This window comes from Xenopus tropicalis, chromosome 8 (genome assembly GCF_000004195.4).
Source record: "Xenopus tropicalis strain Nigerian chromosome 8, UCB_Xtro_10.0, whole genome shotgun sequence".
Taxonomy (NCBI): domain Eukaryota; kingdom Metazoa; phylum Chordata; class Amphibia; order Anura; family Pipidae; genus Xenopus; species Xenopus tropicalis.
In genome coordinates this window covers 140,615,140-140,636,074 of record NC_030684.2, presented here as the reverse complement: position 1 = coordinate 140,636,074, position 20,935 = coordinate 140,615,140, and the positions used below count along the sequence as shown (strand labels likewise).

General features: G+C 45.9%; 1 protein-coding gene across 1 annotated transcript in view; it reads left to right on the top strand.

The window, feature by feature from the left end:
- Positions 1 to 20,935, top strand: part of LOC100495544 (Fc receptor-like protein 4) — a 103,868-nt gene that overhangs the window by 1,621 nt on the left and 81,312 nt on the right. The window contains exons 2-3 of the mRNA XM_012969905.2: positions 11,692 to 11,712; positions 19,448 to 19,711. Of these exons, the coding sequence (XP_012825359.1) occupies positions 11,692 to 11,712; positions 19,448 to 19,711 (285 nt within the window). The remainder of the gene's footprint in view (positions 1 to 11,691; positions 11,713 to 19,447; positions 19,712 to 20,935) is intronic.

Below are 20,935 nucleotides of genomic sequence, written 5' to 3'. Positions count from 1 at the left end.
TGAGCAAACTTAGGGGGCTGTTCCTGCTGAATTGTGCTTAGTACAGGGGAATCCCTATGTGCCATAGGTTTATGGTATCTCTCTGTACAGGCTATGGGCAAACTTAGGGGGCTGTTCCTGCTGAATTGTGCTTAGTACAGGGGAATCCCTATGTGCCATAGTTTTATGGTATCTCTCTGTACAGGCTATGAGCAAACTTAGGGGGCTGTTCCTGCTGATTTGTGCTTAGTACAGGGGAATCCCTATGTGCCATAGTTTTATGGTATCTCTCTGTACAGGCTATGAGCAAACTTAGGGGGCTGTTCCTGCTGAATTGTGCTTAGTACAGGGGAATCCCTATGCTGCCATAGCTTTATGGTATCTCTCTGTACATAGTGTGCACCAGTTGCCTGATGAATGGGATAAAAGTGCAATAAATAAATGACATTCTTAGATTAAAAACTCACGTTCTGCCTAAGGGATTATCTATTTCTGGTTACAATACATATAACAGTTTATTCATGCTATTGCCTATAATCCAAGAGGAAGTGATATGTATTTTTTCAGAGGAACCATACTGGGTGAGAGATGATTACTTAACTTTTTGTTTTTTCTTATTACAAATTCAGAATCTTATCTAGAGCAGCCTCAGTCTGAAGAATAGACAATTTTGCCCTCATACAGTAGTTCTTTGTGTCAGAGCAAACTGAGGACTACAAGGTGTCTCAGGCCCAGACTCAGAATCAGAAAAGTGACATTGAAGGGGTAAATCTGACTTATCACTTTTTTTTGAAAGCATTAATTAGGCTGGGTAATCTATACCCCCTTGCAAGCAGCCAAGATTTACTTACAAAGTCACTACAGATTCTCCTAAGATGTAACAATGTAGCAACTGACAGTCAGTCCTTCCTTAGGAAATGTTACATTAGCAGCAGGATCATTAGTAGGGCCTTTAGTAGGGGCCATCTCTAGTTACAGCCGGTGTTAGGGCCCCACACCAGCATTTATGTCTGACCTGGTAGGTTTGGGGCGGATATGGTGATGTGGTTTCTTTGCAATTTTAACAGGAAAGTGATGCTTCAGGAGAATGAGATGTCTGCACCAGAACTGTAGTTATTTTTTCACAGATGCTTATGTGTTGAGGTTTGAGCCACTAGGTGCTGAATCCCAGTGGCTGAGTTTGTAGTACCAGTACCAAATGTGGGACCCTAGAGGCTCAAGGTACTTATAATTATCCCCACAATAGTGCCAGGAATTATATTTCTCGGTTGTCCCTAGGCAGCACAGGTACTAGTGGGTTAATGCAGTCTTCCCTTTAGGAGGCAGGATAGCAAGAAAAAAAAGCCTGTGGTCTGTCCCCTGACTCCCCTCCCACTTCCCTGCATTAGCCCCACCTCCAACAGTTTTTTTGCTATCCTGCTGCCTGGAGGAATGCTTCCCTTCATTTTATTTTATTTTACTTTAATTTACTTTATTTTACTTGTTTATTATTTGCCTTATTCATTTCATTTTATTTAGGTTTGCTTAAGTTGTTTTTACTTCCTCTGGAGATCAACTGGGCAATCCCCTCTCCAGCTGCCAGAGTTCCCTTCTCTTTTCAGAGGCACTTATGGCATGCGTTGGAGCTGCCAGCCCTGGGACACTTATGGCATGCGTTAGCACTGCCTACATCATGAGGAAGGGCTATAAGGGCATGCTGCAGCGCTGCCACTAGCCTTCCTAACTGGGGACTGGGTGTGCATGGCATGCTGTAGCACTGCCTTATCCACCCCCCCACTTACCCGCATGTAGACAAGCCGTAGCGCTGTTGCGGATACAGCCAGAGCTTCCCCCATTTAACCGCCCACACAGCAACCATGCTCCCACTGCATCTGGCACCATTTTTTCAAACATGGTGCCATTTTCTCTTCACAAGGGAAGCGCCAGCCGGAAGTTCCGGTTTACACATGCCACACACTTCCTGCAAAGCATGGAGCAGGAGAACACAGCGCAGGTCAAGCAGGCTGCAACCAGAAACACAGGCAGGGCAGGAGATTCATAAAGGGCAGTTTTAATCCACACACCCACAGGTACTGTTGACACAGCACTCTCCCACTCCCTACCCTCTTTTTCGCCTACACGCTGTACAGCACTAATTAGCCTAACATGGCCTCTGAGAGATCCAGCTCTCCCAGACCAGACACAGGAGACCAAGGTCCACTGACCCACTTCAGGGTATGGGCAAAAGGCAAAACAAACGTGCTAAGCCCAAGGAACATACCCTGGACAGTAAACAAAGCAAACTCTCTCCACAGCATGCAGACAACCTTCCAGAAATACCTGACTGGTTTAAACCCTTCCAAACCACACTACTAGGTATTTCCTCTTCCCTTGAAAAGCTGTCCACTATACAACTAGCTCAACAGAGTACTGCATCAGACAAGGCCACTATAACAATCCCAACGACCAGTGCACTGACAGACCCAGTGCAACTAGAGACAGAGGATTATACCTCTGAGGAAGACAACCCAGTTTTCAGTGACTCAGAAAGCACAGGCCTGGTCAACCATTCAGCTGGCCTATCCCACAAATCTCAGTCAGAGGCTGTCAATGTCCTACTTTCAGACATGTTCCAAACACTGAGCATACAGGAGAAAGTGAAAGAGCAAAAGACACAAAAAGATAAACTTTTTGGATCCACTCAACAACACCAAAAACATTTTCCAGTGCAAGAGCTCATTAAAAAAGAAAAACACCGGATCGCAGATTAGCTAATTTTTCGCGTCTTAACGCACGATTCACTGAAAGGATATTTGCATTAATTTAGATGCAATGCTGTTTGCGTTATTTAAGTTGCGAACGCAACGCAGTGAGCTACTTATCGCACACCATGTTAGCCATACACAGCATAACGTTCTTAAAACTACTTTTTTTTAAAAATGCCCATTTCCCTGCAAACTGGCGGCTGCATCACTCTGGGGCCAACACAGACTGAATAAATCCCACTGCAAAGTCCTTATTGTGTTGCCAAAAGCTCATGAACTGTACTTTTCTATCATTACCGCCTGCCCCAAGTAGGGGTTAATTTTCGCTAATGCAATATTTAGCGCGTCTAAGTGTTTGTGAATCATGCGTTAGTATTATTTCTGCATGAGAATTAACGCAATGTGGTAAAATGAATGCATGCGGTTGTGCGCTAGAAAACATGCGATAACGCTTATCACACTTTAGTGAATCAACCCTACTGTATCCATTTGACCAAACACAAAAAGACTTATGGGACAGCATCCCCAAAGTGGACGCACCAGTTGCCAGATTGGCCAAACGCACTACCATCCCACTAGAGAATGGAACGTCCTTTTGAGACCCCATGGACAGGAAGGCTGAAAGTTTACTTAAAAACATTTTTTCTTCCACCAATTCAGCCTTCAAACCTACAGTAGCCTCAGCTTGCATGTCACGCATGGCAGTCTTATGGCTGGAAGAAGCCCTGACAGCAGTCACAGATGAATCTTCTGACATGCAGGGCCAACTATCTAAGATCCTCAATGAGGTCCATTTCCTCTGCAATTCCTCCATGGACACAATACAACTCCTAGCCAAAACCTCTGCCATGTCTAGTGGAGCCAGACGGGCCCTCTGGATGAAGACCTGGAGCGCTGACCCGGCTTCTAAGAAAATTCTAGTAGCCTTACAGGCACTTCATTATTCACCCAGAGTTAGACTCAATTATCAACAAAATCACAGGCGGGAAAAGTAACTTCCTCCCTCAAGATAAGAAAGCACGCCTGAGTGGCTCACAACCCAAGCGACCTTTTCGTTCCACCAGCTATACCGGTCATTCCCCCCAATGTTCTAGGCCACAGAGCTCATATCCAGGTCCCGCGAAGAGCTATCGCCCCAAAAAGAAACCAACTTGGAACACGCAGAGACGCCCCTTTAAGAGTACCTCAGACAAGCCTCAGGACGCATGAAGGTCAAGCCATTCCTGGGAGACAGGAGGCGGTAGGGGGTTGCCTCCTACTTTTCAGGAAGGCATGGCTGTCCACAACTACAGACAAATGGGTCCATCAACTGGTTTCTTCGGGCTACAGGATCCAATTCCATTGCAATCACCCCTGCAAGTTTCTAGAATCAAATACCCCCCGCGACAGCTCAAAAGAGACTTGCTCTCAGGCAAGCCATAAACAACATGTTAATTTCCAAAGCAATCATACCAGTCCCAGCACCAGAAAAGTAAACCAGTTTCTACTCAAACCTCTTTCTAGTCCCAAAAAAGGACGGGTCATTTAGACCAGTGCTCGACCTGAAAGCCTTAAACAAATTCCTACGGGTACCATCATTCAAAATGGAGTCCCTCCATTCAGTCATAGCCAATGTCCAACGTGGAGACTTCTTCATGTCCATCGACCTTCGAGACGCCTACCTACACGTCCCTATGCACCGGGAAAATCAAATATTTCTACGATTCGCATTCAAAGGAAGACATTTCCAGTTTCAAGCTCTCCCCTTCGGCCTAGCCATGGCCCCTTGGGAATTCATGAAGTTGATGGCTTCCTTAGTGGCTTACATGCGACAACAAGGACTACACGTCCTCCCCAACCTGGATGACCTGCTACTATGAGCTCCGTCACACTCTCGTTCACTTGACGAGACAGACAAATGCATATGCATCCTAGAAGTGCACGGGTGGCAAATACACCTCAAAAAAAGTACACTGACCACTACACAGAACGGTACAAGGAAAATGGTCCCCACAGGAAGCAACGCTCCACATCAACTTGCTAGAAATCTGAGCGGTATACCGGTCCATTACTCACTGGGCACATCTCCTTCATGAACATCCAATCAAGATCCAATCAGACAACTCCACCACAGTGGCTTACATCAATCACCAGGGAGGCACAAAGAGCTGTGCCACCTGGAAGGAAGTATCCTGACTACTTCAATGGGCAGAGGACAACCATTCCCATCTCGCAGCAGTGTACATCCCAGGTCACCTCCACTGGGAGGTGGACTTTCTCAGCTGGAATTCCGTAGACCCAGGGGAATGGTCCCTAAAAAAGACCATATTCCGGCAACTTACGTGCCGCTGGGGAACACCACAGGTGGACCTCATGGCCTCCCAGTTCAATCACCAGGTTCCTCGCTATTGTACCAGGTACAGAGACCCACAAGCATTCGCAATCGACGCAATGACCACTCCTTGGAATTTTGACCTAGTTTATATCTTCCCTCCCATACCCATGATCCACCCAATCCTCCGCAGACTTCTTCAGTTCCAGATGACAGCCATAGTCCTTGCTCCGTTTTGGCCATGAAGAGCATAGTTCTCCGACCTCCAAGCACTAGCAATAGGCACCACCTTGGAGGCTCCCTCTGAGACCAGACCTCCTACACCATGGCAAGATCCACCACCCTGGGCTGGAAAACCCGGCACTCACGGTATGGCTATTGAGACCGTCATCTGGTCAGGGAAGGGCTTCTCCTCTAAGGTGACAGCCACACTTTTGAAAGCCCATAATCCAGTCACCGTTGCATCCTACCACCGGATCTGGAACACCTTCCTTACATAGTGCACAGAGGCGCAGCGCAATACTTCGCAATACAGCACAATGTCACATCCCCACGCTACTGGACTTTCTCCAGGAAGGCCTGGACAAGGGCTTGGGAGTTAACTCTCTAAAGGTACAGGTGTCTGCACTTTCGCTACTCTTCCAACACCAACTCGTGGCGCACCCAGATGTCAGGGCTTTCATTCAGGTGGCGATACACATCAAGCCCCCATACAAAAACCCAATCCCCCCATGGGATTTGAATCTAGTCCTCCATGCCCTCCAGAGCACACCCTTTGAGCCATTGGCTACAATTGACCTAAAGCTTCTAACGTGGAAGGTAGCCTTCTTAGAAGCAATCTCCTCAGTCAGACGGATCTGGGAGTTAGGAGCCTTATCCTAAAAATCTCCGTACTGTATTTTCCATGAGGACAAAGTGGTACTGCAAACTCTCCCCACATTCCTACCAAAGGTCACCTCAGCCTTTCACCTTAATCAGGAGATTGTCCTCCCCTCGCTCTGTCCCAAGCCGTCATGCTCACAAGAACGACTTCTCCACAACCTAGACGTGGTGAGGGCACTAAAATTTTATATTCATAGAACAACAGACTTCCGCAAGTCAGACTCCTTATTTGTTCTATATGGTCCGCAACACAAGGGCACAAAGGCTTCCAAGGCAACCATCGCCCGCTGGATCAAAAGTCTAATCACTTTGACTTGAAAAAGGTCCTGACGCGTTTCGTATACAAAAGATACGTAGTCATAGGCACAAATTTCAAATGAACAGCTATTTTTTTTAAATACAAAGGGGGAAATGACATCAAAATTTCAATATAAATGTTTTCATAATCTCCTAAAAACATTGGTTTTACAAATATAAAGTGAGATACAACTGTTTCATACTGGAATGCATCTATTGCTACTTTTTAAACAAAATGTATACAAATATAATAAATAAATACAATGTTGCAAAATTTATACGATTGACATTATCCATAAAACTTCAGGGAATGTAGCCAAACTGAGCCTAACAGCACCACCTATTGGTCAGACACTACACATTACATCAAATTTTAAATTCAAAATCTTTGGCTGCCGAGTATCTATATGAAATACCCAATATGCTTCCCTATGAAGAAGTCTGGATGTTATGTCACCTCCCCTGTTAGAGGGAAATAATCTCTCAACGCCCTGTATTTTTAAACATTCCATATCTCCACCATTGCATTCCTTAAAATGCCTTGATACCACTGTACTTGTACTCTCGGAGACAATCTGATTGATATGCTCTCGCATTCTGCATTTTAATTTCCTTGTGGTACAGCCTACATACTGCACTTTACACTTAAGACATGCCTAACCCTGGTTAGGTTTAATTTGCCAATCAGCAAAGAGATTGAAAGCACCCATGTGACTTCTCATTAGCCATGCCTCCCACCCCTGCTGCCTTTGCTTCCTGACCTAAAAGGTCCACTCCTGCTTATATGTTTGATATGCTGTGCGATTAAAGAGACTCAGGGTAGAAGCCTCTCTCTTAAAGTGTAGCTCCTTCTTTTCATTATCCAGGGTTGGAACTAGGGGCAGGCAGAAGACATTTGTGCCTAGGGTGCAATGCTAGGGGGGCACTAGGTACATACTGCTTGACTGCTTTGTCTGCCTACCCCTCCAGCCCTGCACCTAATCATCATTCTGTCCCTTTCTCTGATGTTTGCCCATCTCTACACCCCCACCCGGTTGTCATCACTGTGTGCAAGCATGTGGGGGGGGCAGTGGTGGAGCAATTTGGCGGTCTAAGTTGCCTGGGGCATCTTGCCAACCTGGCCCAGCACTGTCTTTATTTTTTTTTATTTTTTTTAAATCTTTGTTTCTTGGTTTTCAAGGAAGATGGTATAGAAGGGAAAAGGGGGTACATAGGGGAGAGCAGAACAGAAAGTAGAAAATCTCAACTCACAATATAACGTAGTCTGTGTAAACATTTGTTATTAAACATCAAAATGAGGGAAGAGAGTAGGTAGTCTCATCTTGATCATGTATTTATTAACTTATATCCCTTCAGTTTTAAACGACTGAACCTAAGCAATTGTTCAATGGCATAAGTGGTTTATAAAAATACCTCTCTCAGTTAGTTAGTTAGTTGAACATGTTTTAACCATGGGTTCCAAATTTTCCAATATTTCTGACTATTATTAGGAAGAATTGCTGTAATTTCCTCCATTTTTCTTCCATAAGTTTCACCCAATCATGGTATGTAGGAGTTCCACTCTTTCCCACCACCTAGCGATAAGGGCCTTTGCTGCCTGTAGCTTATGCATTAATAATCTGTTCTAAATTACTTTATTTGTCTTGATGTCATAGTGAAGGATTAGTTTGGGTAGAAACTCTGATTTGATGTTTTCTTGTATGATGATCTCTATATTTTCTTGGATATTTCCCCAGTACTTTTCTAAGCTTTTACAGGTATACCATATATGGGTGTAGGTGCTCTCTTCTGATTGGCATTGCCAACATTTGTTGGATGTACCTGGGAATAGTTACTGTAGTAGTGCCACCTGGACATCAACTTATAATTCATTTCTTGTGTTTAGGATGGAATGGATGACATATTAATTGAGTTGTATATTGCATACCAACTTTCATCTGTCAAGGATAGCTTCAGTTCTTTTTCCCATGCATCTCTATGGCTGTGGATTGTATTTAAAATGTCTGAAATTAGGTGTCTATATATTAAAGACATAGGTTTGTTAATATTTGGTGTCCTGGTTTTTCCCACCAGGTTTGTTGTGATCTATCCTGGGTAACCCTCAGACTGTGGCACTGTCTTTATCTTTATCTCTGCTCTGACTGCTCATGATTCCCACTGACACTGTTACCTGCTAAGTAACTGGTTGAACTTGACATCATAGTTTTGCTCTTCATCCCACTGTGTTTTAGTATAGTTATAAGAGCATATTAAGGATATTATATACACACTAAGACCAGGGGAGTCAGTACTCAATTGTAGTATGCACAATTGTATTATATAGTAATTATACTAAATGATTACAATGCCCAAAATATATTATTTGTTTTGCATAAATCAGTAACCATGGCAATGAAAACGGGGGAGTCTCTACACTGTTTGTATGTGTTTCCCTTTATTTATTTTATTTTTTGACGTAAACATTTATCCAAAAGAGATGTGTGCTCCTTTTAGGCCTATATATATGTATAAAAAGATATATCTTTATCATACTTATTACCTATTAACATTTCTACAATTTGACATAGATAGAATAGCTAAAGAAAAACACAGGAACAGGAACCTCAGAAGGCAGGGACCAGGAACAGAACCTCAGAAGGTAGGGACCAGGAACAGGAACCTCAGAAGGCAGGGACAAGGAACAGAACCTCAGAAGGTAGGGACCAGGAACAGGAACCTCAGAAGGCAGGGACAAGGAACAGAACCTCAGAAGGTAGGGACCAGGAACAGGAACCTCAGAAGGCAGGGACAAGGAACAGAACCTCAGAAGGTAGGGACCAGGAACAGGAACCTCAGAAGGCAGGAACCAGGAACAGGCACCTCAGAAGGTAGGGACCAGGAACAGAACCTCAGAAGGCAGGAACCAGGAACAGGCACCTCAGAAGGTAGGGACCAGGAACAGAACCTCAGAAGGCAGGGACCAGGAACAGGAACCTCAGAAGGCAGGAACCAGGAACAGGCACCTCAGAAGGTAGGGACCAGGAACAGAACCTCAGAAGGTAGGGACCAGGAACAGGAACCTCAGATGGCAGGAACCAGGAACAGGCACCTCAGAAGGTAGGGACCAGGAACAGAACCTCAGAAGGTAGGGACCAGGAACAGAACCTCAGAAGGTAGGGACCAGGAACAGGAACCTCAGAAGGCAGGAACCAGGAACAGGCACCTCAGAAGGTAGGGACCAGGAACAGAACCTCAGAAGGTAGGGACCAGGAACAGAACCTCAGAAGGTAGGGACCAGGAACAGAACCTCACAAGGTAGGGACCAGGAACAGGAACCTCAGAAGGCAGGGACCAGGAACAGGAATACCAGGAGTGTGACAAGAGAATTGGTCAGAACCAGCCCAAAACGCCTCAAGTGGCTCAGGCAGTAAATACATGCTGCCAGAAACACACAAACCAGTGTTTGAATCCTGACTGATCCTGACAATATTTCTGTATTTGTCTACCTCAGAAGGTAGGGACCAGGAACAGAACCTCAGAAGGTAGGGACCAGGAACAGAACCTCAGAAGGTAGGGACCAGGAACAGGAACCTCAGAAGGCTCCTCAGAAGGTAGGGACCAGGAACAGGAACCTCAGAAGGCAGGGACCAGGAACAGGAACCTCAGAAGGCAGGGACCAGGAACAGGAACCTCAGAAGGCAGGGACCAGGAACAGGAACCTCAGAAGGTAGGAACCAGGAACAGGAACCTCAGAAGGCAGGGACCAGGAACAGGAACCTCAGAAGGCAGGAACAGGCACCTCAGAAGGGAGGAACCAGGAACAGGAACCTCAGAAGGCAGGGACCAGGAACAGAACCTCAGAAGGTAGGGACCAGGAACAGAACCTCAGAAGGTAGGGACCAGGAACAGAACCTCAGAAGGTAGGGACCAGGAACAGGAACCTCGGAAGGCAGGGACCAGGAACCTCAGAAGGCAGGGACCAGGAACAGGAACCTCAGAAGGGAGGAACCAGGAACAGGAACCTCAGAAGGCAGGGACCAGGAACAAAACCTCAGAAGGCAGGCACCAGGAACAGGAACCTCAGAGGGCAGGGACCAGGAACATGAACCTCAGAAGGCAGGGACCAGGAACAGGAACCTCAGAAGGCAGGGACCAGGAACATGAACCTCAGAAGGCAGGGACCAGGAACAGGAGCCTCAGAAAGCAGGGACCAGGAACAGGAACCTCAGAAAGCAGGGACCAGGAACAGGAGCCTCAGAAGGCAGGGACCAGGAACAGGAACCTCAGAAGGCAGGGACCAGGAACAGGAGCCTCAGAAGGCAGGGACCAGGAACAGGAGCCTCAGAAGGTAGGGACCAGGAACAGGAGCCTCAGAAGGCAGGGACCAGGAACAGGAGCCTCAGAAGGTAGGGACCAGGAACAGGAGCCTCAGAAGGCAGGGACCAGGAACAGGAGCCTCAGAAGGCAGGGACCAGGAACAGGAGCCTCAGAAGGCAGGGACCAGGAACAGGAGCCTCAGAAGGCAGGGACCAGGAACAGGAGCCTCAGAAGGCAGGGACCAGGAACAGGAGCCTCAGAAGGCAGGGACCAGGAACAGGAGCCTCAGAAGGCAGGGACCAGGAACAGGAGCCTCAGAAGGTAGGGACCAGGAACAGGAGCCTCAGAAGGCAGGGACCAGGAACAGGAGCCTCAGAAGGTAGGGACCAGGAACAGGAGCCTCAGAAGGCAGGGACCAGGAACAGGAGCCTCAGAAGGCAGGGACCAGGAACAGGAGCCTCAGAAGGCAGGGACCAGGAACAGGAGCCTCAGAAGGCAGGGACCAGGAACAGGAGCCTCAGAAGGTAGGGACCAGGAACAGGAGCCTCAGAAGGCAGGGACCAGGAACAGCTTAATAAACTCAATGACCAAGCAAGGTGCAATTGTCAGGGACAGGCTTATAAAGGGTCATGATTGCAAGATGGGAAGCATGTGAGGATAATGAGGTGGGTGAAGGAAAGGGAGCAGACAGAGAATACCAGGAGTGTGACAAGAGAATTGGTCAGAACCAGCCCAAAATGCCTCAAGTGGCTCAGGCAGTAAATACATGCTGCCAGAAACACACAAACCAGTGTTTGAATCCTGACTGATCCTGACAATATTTCTGTATTTGTCTTCTCTCTCTCTTTTCAGGTAAATATAAAAGCTAGCTATATAGTCTTTTGGGCCTATAATAGGAAATATTGTACATTTTTTGTTACATAATTTGACTGCCAAGTCTTGTTGAGTGCTGGATTAGACTTTATAATATATATAAAGATAGTAGTAACTAGCACTACACTCAATATGTTAAAATTGAGAACCCTAATTTTTGCACAATAAATCTTTTTGAACTTGGCTAACTATATTTATCTGTAATGGCTTATAGAGTAGGATGTCCCATTTCCAGGATCTGCAGGAGAATCAGTCTTCAGTCAAATTAACTTAGTATCTCATTTTACCCTTTTATTTTCTGTTTTGCAGGGCTGCTGATGGCAAACATTGGTGAGTATTCTATATACTAACACAAGTGAAGTATAAATATAATGTAAAGTAATGTATTAGAAATCTGTATATAGAATGTGGATGCTGTAGTTGCACTTAGAATGCTAAGCAGTGCTGATAAACCACTAAAGGAAGTCTTGGGAAGCACAAATGCTATGTTCATGAGGAATTCAGATAACTAAATATAACTATTGTAAAAAAGTTCTAATTTAATGCCACGTGTTTGTGATTGCTCTTTCATGTGTTTGTGTAGCATCTAATTGAGGAGGAAAGGAAAAAGTAGTTTCAATGATTTCAGCCAAGGGGGGGAGTGTGGCTTTGGGATTTTTGGGTTTGGCTGACCTACAAGATCTTATACTGTGGCACTGCGACCGGTGCTGTTAGTAGGGAGTCTATTCTTGGTACCTGGGGCTTGATTGCTTCTCACAAAGTTAGTTCAACCAATGGGTCTGCAAAGGAAGAAGAATGAATGAAATATTGTTAGACTAGTGAGTATACAGCAGCATATGACAATAAAACCTTCTCACTTACAGTAGATCAGTGATCCCCAACCAGTGGCTCGTGAGCAACATGTTGCTCCCCAACCCCTTGGATGTTGCTCCCAGTGGCCTCAAAGTAGGTGCTCATTCTTGAATTTCTGGCTTGGAGGCAAGGTTGTTTGCGTAAAACCCAGTGTAATTGCCAAACAGAGCCTGCTATAGGCTGCCAGTCCACATAGGGGCTACCAAATAGCCAATTATAGCTCTTATTTGCATCCCCAGGAACTTTTTCCATGCTTGTGTTGCTCCCCAACATTTTTTCCATTTGAATGTGGCTCACGAGTATAAAAAGGTTGGGGATCCCTGCAGTAGATGATGTGTTATAATTTAACATTAAGTTCTGCCAGAAGGTGTCAGTACTCAAGTTGTTGTGTGTCCATAAAGTTTTCTTGAAACCTGTGAATTCTGGAAAGAGACTCCAGGATGTGATGTGTAACCTTCTATTTGCCTACAAAGTGCCTTCCCAAACTAGCACAGTAGAACATGGGCCACACTAGAGTCTCTTACCCAGATGGGAATTTGCTACATGAAAGAGTAAGTTGAGCGTGTTGTGCAACTACACCTGCTCATTTTTATGTCATTCTTTTCATCCTGTTATACTGGAATCAGACATGGGGATAAAGGGACAGACTTGTTCAGTGCTGGGAAACTGTGCTTATTGCTCCCAACTCCAATTGCAGGAACAGAGAACACAGATCAGCTCCCAGCATGCCTTAAACTTTATTATATCTTATGTTATTCTGGGTTTTGTATTCCTACCAGGCCTCCCCTATTCCAGTTATTTTATCAATACTGACAAAAGTCAGGACACACCTCAGTTTAATAGTCTTTACTTCTCCCAGCAGCTTGGAAGGGTCCCACCCAGCAAGGCAACTGGCAACCAAGGGCATTTAACAGCAAAATCCCACAGCTCCCTGGTGACCTCTACATTGCACTTTCCACAGAATGGAACCATTACCCTCCTGCTGGCACTGTCAGACTTTACCTCAAATGCCACACCAGACATACCTCTGGCCAGTCTCAGTCATTGGCACTTCCTCGGTGGCACCTACAGTAACTCCATCCAGAGTGTTCCTCCCAGCCTCCACATCTTTGGGTACCAAATTGTAACCTCTATTTCAACTATTTCAGCCTCCAAAACTGCCAGTCCTATGTAGGAGCTCAGAACTGCTCTTTCTAGCCCAACCCTAACTGCCTTACACCCCTAGAGTGGTACTGGTACGGGAGCCCAACCCTAACTGCCTTACACCCCTAGAGTGGTACTGGTATGGGGGCCCAACCCTAACTGCCTTACACCCCTAGAGTGGTACTGGTACGGGAGCCCAACCCTAACTGCCTTACACCCCTAGAGTGGTACTGGTATGGGGGCCCAACCCTAACTGCCTTACACCCCTAGAGTGGTACTGGTACGGGAGCCCAACCCTAACTGCCTTACACCCCTAGAGTGGTACTAGTACGGTGGTCCAACCCTGATTGCCTTACACCCCTAGAGTGGTACTGGTACAGGGGCTCCACCCTAACTGCCTTACACCCCTAGAGTGGTGCTGGTACTGGGGCCCAACCCTAATTGCCTTACACCCCTAGAGTGGTACTGGTACAGAGGCCCAACCCTAACTACCTTACACCCCTACAGTTGTACTGGTACGGAGGCCCAACCCTAACTGCCTTACACCCCTAGAGTGGTACTGGTACGGGGGCCCAACCCTAACTGGCTTACACCCCTAGAGTGGTACTGGTATGGGGGCCCAACCCTAACTGCCTTACACCCCTAGAGTGGTACTGGTACGGGGGCCCAACCCTAACTGCCTTACACCCCTACAGTTGTACTGGTACGGAGGCCCAACCCTAACTGCCTTACACCCCTAGAGTGGTACTGGTACGGGGGCCCAACCCTAACTGCCTTACACCCCTAGAGTGGTACTGGTATGGGGGCCCAACCCTAACTGCCTTACACCCCTAGAGTGGTACTGGTACGGGGGCCCAACCCTAACTGCCTTACACCCCTACAGTTGTACTGGTACGGGGGCCCAACCCTAACTGCCTTATACCCCTACAGTGGTACTGGTACGGGGGCCCAACCCTAACTGCCTTATACCCCTACAGTGGTACTGGTACGGGGGCCCAACCCTAACTGCCTTACACCCCCTACAGTTGTACTGGTACGGGGGCCCAACCCTAACTGCCTTATACCCCTAGAGTGGTACTGGTACGGGGGCCCAACCCTAACTGCCTTACACCCCTAGAGTGGTACTGGTACAGGGCCCAACCCTAACTGCCTTACACCCCTAGAGTGGTACTGGTACGGGGGCCCAACCCTAACTGCCTTACACCCCTAGAGTAGTACTGGTACGGGGGCCCAACCCTAACTGCCTTACACCCCTAGAGTGGTACTGGTACGGGGGCCCAACCCTAACTGCCTTACACCCCTAGAGTAGTACTGGTACGGGGGCCCAACCCTAACTGCCTTACACCCCTAGAGTGGTACTGGTACGGGGGCCCAACCCTAACTGCCTTACACCCCTAGAGTGGTACTGGTATGGGGGCCCAACCCTAACTGCCTTACACCCCTAGAGTGGTACTGGTACAGGGCCCAACCCTAACTGCCTTACACCCCTAGAGTGGTACTGGTATGGGGGCCCAACCCTAACTGCCTTACACCCCTAGAGTGGTACTGGTACGGGGGCCCAACCCTAACTGCCTTACACCCCTAGAGTAGTACTGGTACGGGGGCCCAACCCTAACTGCCTTACACCCCTAGAGTGGTACTGGTACGGGGGCCCAACCCTAACTGCCTTACACCCCTAGAGTGGTACTGGTACGGGGGCCCAACCCTAACTGCCTTACACCCCTAGAGTAGTACTGGTACGGGGGCCCAACCCTAACTGCCTTACACCCCTAGAGTGGTACTGGTACAGGGCCCAACCCTAACTGCCTTACACCCCTAGAGTGGTACTGGTATGGGGGCCCAACCCTAACTGCCTTACACCCCTAGAGTGGTACTGGTACGGGGGCCCAACCCTAACTGCCTTACACCCCTAGAGTAGTACTGGTACGGGGGCCCAACCCTAACTGCCTTACACCCCTAGAGTGGTACTGGTACGGGGGCCCAACCCTAACTGCCTTACACCCCTAGAGTGGTACTGGTATGGGCGCTACACCTGCCATTATCGAATTCACAGGGCCCTATTCCCTGAATTTAACTGGGCCCATGCCCTGGGCTCACAGAAACATCCACCCTGTTCAACAGGTGGAAACTAAAGAGGAAGTGCCACTCCTTTCCCAGCACTATATCCAAGTGAGGCAGGAAGTGGTCACACTACCTGCTGGCCAATAACATACATGTGTAAATTAACTTACTTAGATACATTTCCTTCTGTTCAGCAACTAAGGGAACTGAGCCTGTATAGATATAAAGCCATAGAGACTATTAACTCTATGGGTCCCTACACCTTCAAAATCAGTTGGAGAGTCATAGATTATAGAATTTTCACCTGCTTGCAAGAGCAAGTCTTTAAGCATAAAGAATGTAAAAAATAATATTGGAATTCGGTTGGTTGGCTGGTTTGGTGAGGGAAAATTCCTAACAACACAATGGCTGCACCAGTGAAGAGCAATAATTTGCCTTTATTATGTCAAATGCACTTCTCCAGGAATGTTTAATTTTCAAAGCTCCATCATATGTGTAATAAAACATACTTCAGTAAAATCTTTATCGATTTTAGCTAGTTTTGTGAGGTACATTGTTAATATCCTTCTTAAAGGAGAAGGAGAGGTAAAAACTCAGTAAGCTTTATCAGAAAGGTCTATGTAAATACAGCCATAAGCACTCACAGAAACACTGCACTGAGTCCTCTATCAAAAGATACACAGGATTTCTTGTCTCCTTTTTTGTAAACATGTTCTTCTGTGTCAGACTTGATCTCCTTTAGGGCTCCTTCAGGTTTGGGGCACAAGTCGCACAGCTCTCTCAGGGATCCTGAGAATGAAGTATTAGTGGAAGGTGTAGCTCCTATCACAATACACTGTAGGAGTGTAACGTATACAGGCCAGCTAGAAAGAGCAGTTATGAGCTACAACATAGCAGTGGTAGTTTTCAGGTATCTCTCCCAGGTGGTACTGCCTGTTAGTGTAGGGATCATAGTGGATATGGAATCAGGTTAGGTGATTTCCTTGGAGGTTCCACTGGAGGAGATCCTGGCCCACTAAAGGGTGCCATAGAGGTGAAGTAGGATTCCTGCCAAGTTTACCCCATGGGAGTGTCAGTGAGTGATACATTCTGTAATTGTATGTGCTTTGGCCACTTTACCTCAGAGAAATAATCATGCACTGTGAGTAAAACCTGTGCTGCTAAATAAGCCCCTTTTTATTTTGTTTGCATGAACCTCTAGAGCCCTCTGTCTTTTTTCTATATAGCAACGAGAGGTGTAGTTGTACAACACCCTCACCTTCCTCTTCCACTTAGTTAAGGCCCATCTGGGTGACAGTGTGACCCATTCTATGGTACTACTGGTCTGGGAAGGTATGGTTGGGCTGATATAGAGGTTACACCTTTTTACATGCTGCCATGGTGGATATTGTGCAGATACATCTCTGTGGGATAGTACTGTGGTGCTATTGTATCTGGTGGTACCTATTCCAGCTGCTCTCAAGAGAAGAGTAATGCTAAATGAGGCCGGTCACTTTAATTGGGCACTCACAGAAGTATTGACGGAAGGGTTTTCAGGCTAAATTCTAACTCAAAGATTCACTTTCACAAATAAATGGGTGCCTGTGGTCCTTCCTTCGACTTTTATCTCTAAAAAAATCAGAATTGGGAAAAAAAATCCAACCATTAATAAATGGCCCCCTTAGTGTGTCACCTGGGGTGCTACGTCATGCTCCACTGTCTTTGATGACCTACAATTATCTAGAAACCCTTATTAATAGGGTCCCTTTTCCCAAATTAGGCATACTTAAGGGCCTAGAAGAAATTGGACAGCACTGGACTAAGGGACAGAAATGTCCCATGCTACCCCTGAGAAAATGGGAACACCTCCCTTCCACAGGATATGGTAACACTTCCTCACTGTAGGGATCACTCAATGGATACTGTCATGATTTTTTTTTATCTCTAAATGACACTGTTACACAGCAAGTAATTCCCTCTGCCATTTAACATTTTATTCTTGAACCAACAAATGTATTTGTAGCTGTAATATTGGTGTGTAGGCGCCATCTCAGTGCATTGTGCCTGAGTCTGAGCTTTCAGCCAGTGCTACACATTAGAACTGCTTTCAGCTAACCTATTGTTTCTCCTACTCCCATGTAACTGGAGGAGTCCCAAGCCGGACTTGGATTTCTTACTATTGAGTGCTATTCTGATACCTACTGGGAGCTGCTATCTTGCTCCCTTCCCATTGTTCTGCTGATCAGCTGCTGGGGGGGAGGGGGGATATCACTCCAACTTGCAGCGCAGCAGTAAAGTGTGCCTGAGTCTGAGCTTTCAGAAGGAGCAAGCGCTACACATTAGAACTACTTTCAGCTAACCTATTGTTTCTCCTACCCCCATGTAACTGGAGGAGTCCCAAGCCGGACTTGGATTTCTTACTATTGAGTGCTATTCTGATACCTACTGGGAGCTGCTATCTTGCTCCCTTCCCATTGTTCTGCTGATCGGCTGCTGGGGGGAGGGGGGATATCACTCCAACTTGCAGCGCAGCAGTAAAGTGTGCCTGAGTCTGAGCTTTCAGAAGGAGCAAGCGCTACACATTAGAACTACTTTCAGCTAACCTATTGTTTCTCCTACCCCCATGTAACTGGAGGAGTCCCAAGCCGGACTTGGATTTCTTACTATTGAGTGCTATTCTGATACCTACTGGGAGCTGCTATCTTGCTCCCTTCCCATTGTTCTGCTGATCGGCTGCTGGGGGTGAGGGGGGAATATCACTCCAATTTGCAGCGTGACTGAAGTTTATCAGAGCACAGGTCACATGGCTGTGGCACCCTGGGAAATGAAGAATATGGCTAGCCCCATTTGAAATTTAAAAATTAAATATAAAAAATCTGTTCATGTTTTTGAAAAATGGATATCAATGCAGGATTCTGCAGAGCTCTACTAACTGATGTGTTTTGAAAAAAACATGCTTTCGCATGTCTATGAAGATTCTCATTCATCCAGGTCATAATATACAGTATCTAGTAGAATTAAGTCTGAAACAACTGGACTTTTCTGAGTTTTCTTAAAACATTTCACCGCTCATCAAGTGTCTGCTTTAGTCCCCATAAAAGTATTCCTTTAAGGAAAGTCATATTCAGTCATGTTCATGCTTCATTAAAACACTGAGGCAGTGAAATGATTGACTTAACTGGCTGCTACACATGAATTTTGCAAGAAATGGCCTCAGCAGTTTTCCAAACATGGTGCCAAGGAACATTTTTCAGCAAAGAAGATCTTAGGTTAGTATTAACTGGGGGTGCCTATTGGTGGACTACTAGATTGTATTGGTGGGTTGTTTTGGGCCAGTTCAGGTTGCCAGTGGTTTAGATTTTGGTAGTTATGCTGTTCTATTGCAGCACTGAGCTGCCAGGGTAACATGGATAGTTGTTGTTTGTAATTACGTTTGTTGCATGGATTAATCATGGCTTTTAATAAGTAAGGCCTTATGGGCAATATAATTTGTAGCCTGGTTTGTTATCTGATACCCTCACCAACCAATTTATTCTTAGACATGTTGTTGTACTGAAGGACTGGTCAGCGTTACCTGGCACTGGGCTGTGGAGAGAATGAGCAACGCCCAGTGGCACCAGTGCTAGTGTGTGTCAGTTGTAAAGACAATACACCAGAGATAGCACCAGTACACTTATTTATTCTTATCCAAATACTCTGCTACTGTTCCTAATCCTGTTATTGACCTGTCCTGACCCTGCTTGTACACTATCTGCCCTGTGGTTGATGCACAAGGGGATGGGAAGAAGTTGCATGTGCCTCCAACCCACCCCTAATGAGCACAGGCAGCTCTGTATGGGGCACACACTGGTCCTCTCACTTTATTATGGTGTGCCGAGACCTGCAGCAATTCAGGGAAGGGTTGGATACAAATGTACAGAAAACATGGAGGTTTGTTTCTGTTTTTGTTGCACTTTTCACCCTCATCTACTCTTGAGCTGATGGATAATGTGAGGAGCTGATTATTCTGTCCCTTTGTGTTATTCTGTAGGAGCTGCAGCCAGACCGGTGCTTTCCTTCTCCCCAAACTGGGCCCCGATACTCACTGGTGATTCTGTAACTTTGACCTGTAACGGGGCCCGTCCTGCACAAGGGAATGAGAGATATACCTGGTACAAAAGCAATACCTCAGTACCTGGAGTGGAACAGCAGAACTATACTATCCAGAGGGCCCAGACAGAACACAGTGGGAGGTACCAGTGCCAGAACGGTACCAGTGAGAGAAGTGCTGCCCTCCAGCTGACAGTTAGAGATGGTGAGTTACCCACCCCAGCTCTGAGAGTGCCCAGAAATGATAAGGAATGTGATGCTACATAGAAATGTCCCAATTCCCCATTTATTTCCCTATAGTTTCCTTCTCTTTATTGCGCCAACCTCCCATCTGTATATCTATTTACCCAGTACAGCTGCCAGTTAGTGAGGGTGAGTTACCCACCCCAGCTCTGAGAGTGCCCAGAAATGATAAGGAATGTGATGCTACATAGAAATGTCCTAATTTTGAATTATTTTCATTACAGTGTATTTTTCTTTATTATAACAGCTGTCAGTTGTGTACTAGTCCTATGTACAGTGTGCTTCTCAATTGAATAACATATCTGAGAGGTTCAGGCTGTGTGCACACTTAAATATGAATCCCTATACAGGTATGGGACCTATTATCCAGAATGCTTGGGACCTGAGGTTTTCTGGGTAAGGGGTCTTTCCATAATTCAGATCTCCTACCTTAAGTCTGCTAATAAAATAATATAAACAGTAATTAAACCCAATAGGGCTGTTCTGCCCCCAATAAGGGGTAATTATATCTTAGTTGGGATCAAGTACAGGTACTGTTGTATTATTACAGAGAAAAGGGAATCATTTAACCATTAAATAAACCCAATAGGGCTGTTCTGCCCCCAATAAGGGGTAATTATATCTTAGTTGGGATCAAGTACAGGTACTGTTTTATTATTACAGAGAAAAGGGAATCATTTAACCATGAAATAAACCCAATAGGGCTGTTCTGCCCCAATAAGGGGTAATTATATCTTAGTTGGGATCAAGTACAGGTACTGTTTTATTATTACAGAGAAAAGGGAATCATTTAACCATTAAATAAACCCAATAGGGCTGTTCTGCCCCAATAAGGGGTAATTATATCTTAGTTGGGATCAAGTACAGGTACTGTTTTATTATTACAGAGAAAAGGGAATCATTTAACCATTAAATAAACCCAATAGGGCTGTTCTGCCCCAATAAGGGGTAATTATATCTTAGTTGGGATCAAGTACAGGTACTGTTTTATTATTACAGAGAAAAGGGAATCATTTAACCATTAAATAAACCCAATAGGGCTGTTCTGCCCCCAATAAGGGGTAATTATATCTTAGTTGGGATCAAGTACAGGTACTGTTGTATTATTACAGAGAAAAGGGAATCATTTAACCATGAAATAAACCCAATAGGGCTGTTCTGCCCCAATAAGGGGTAATTATATCTT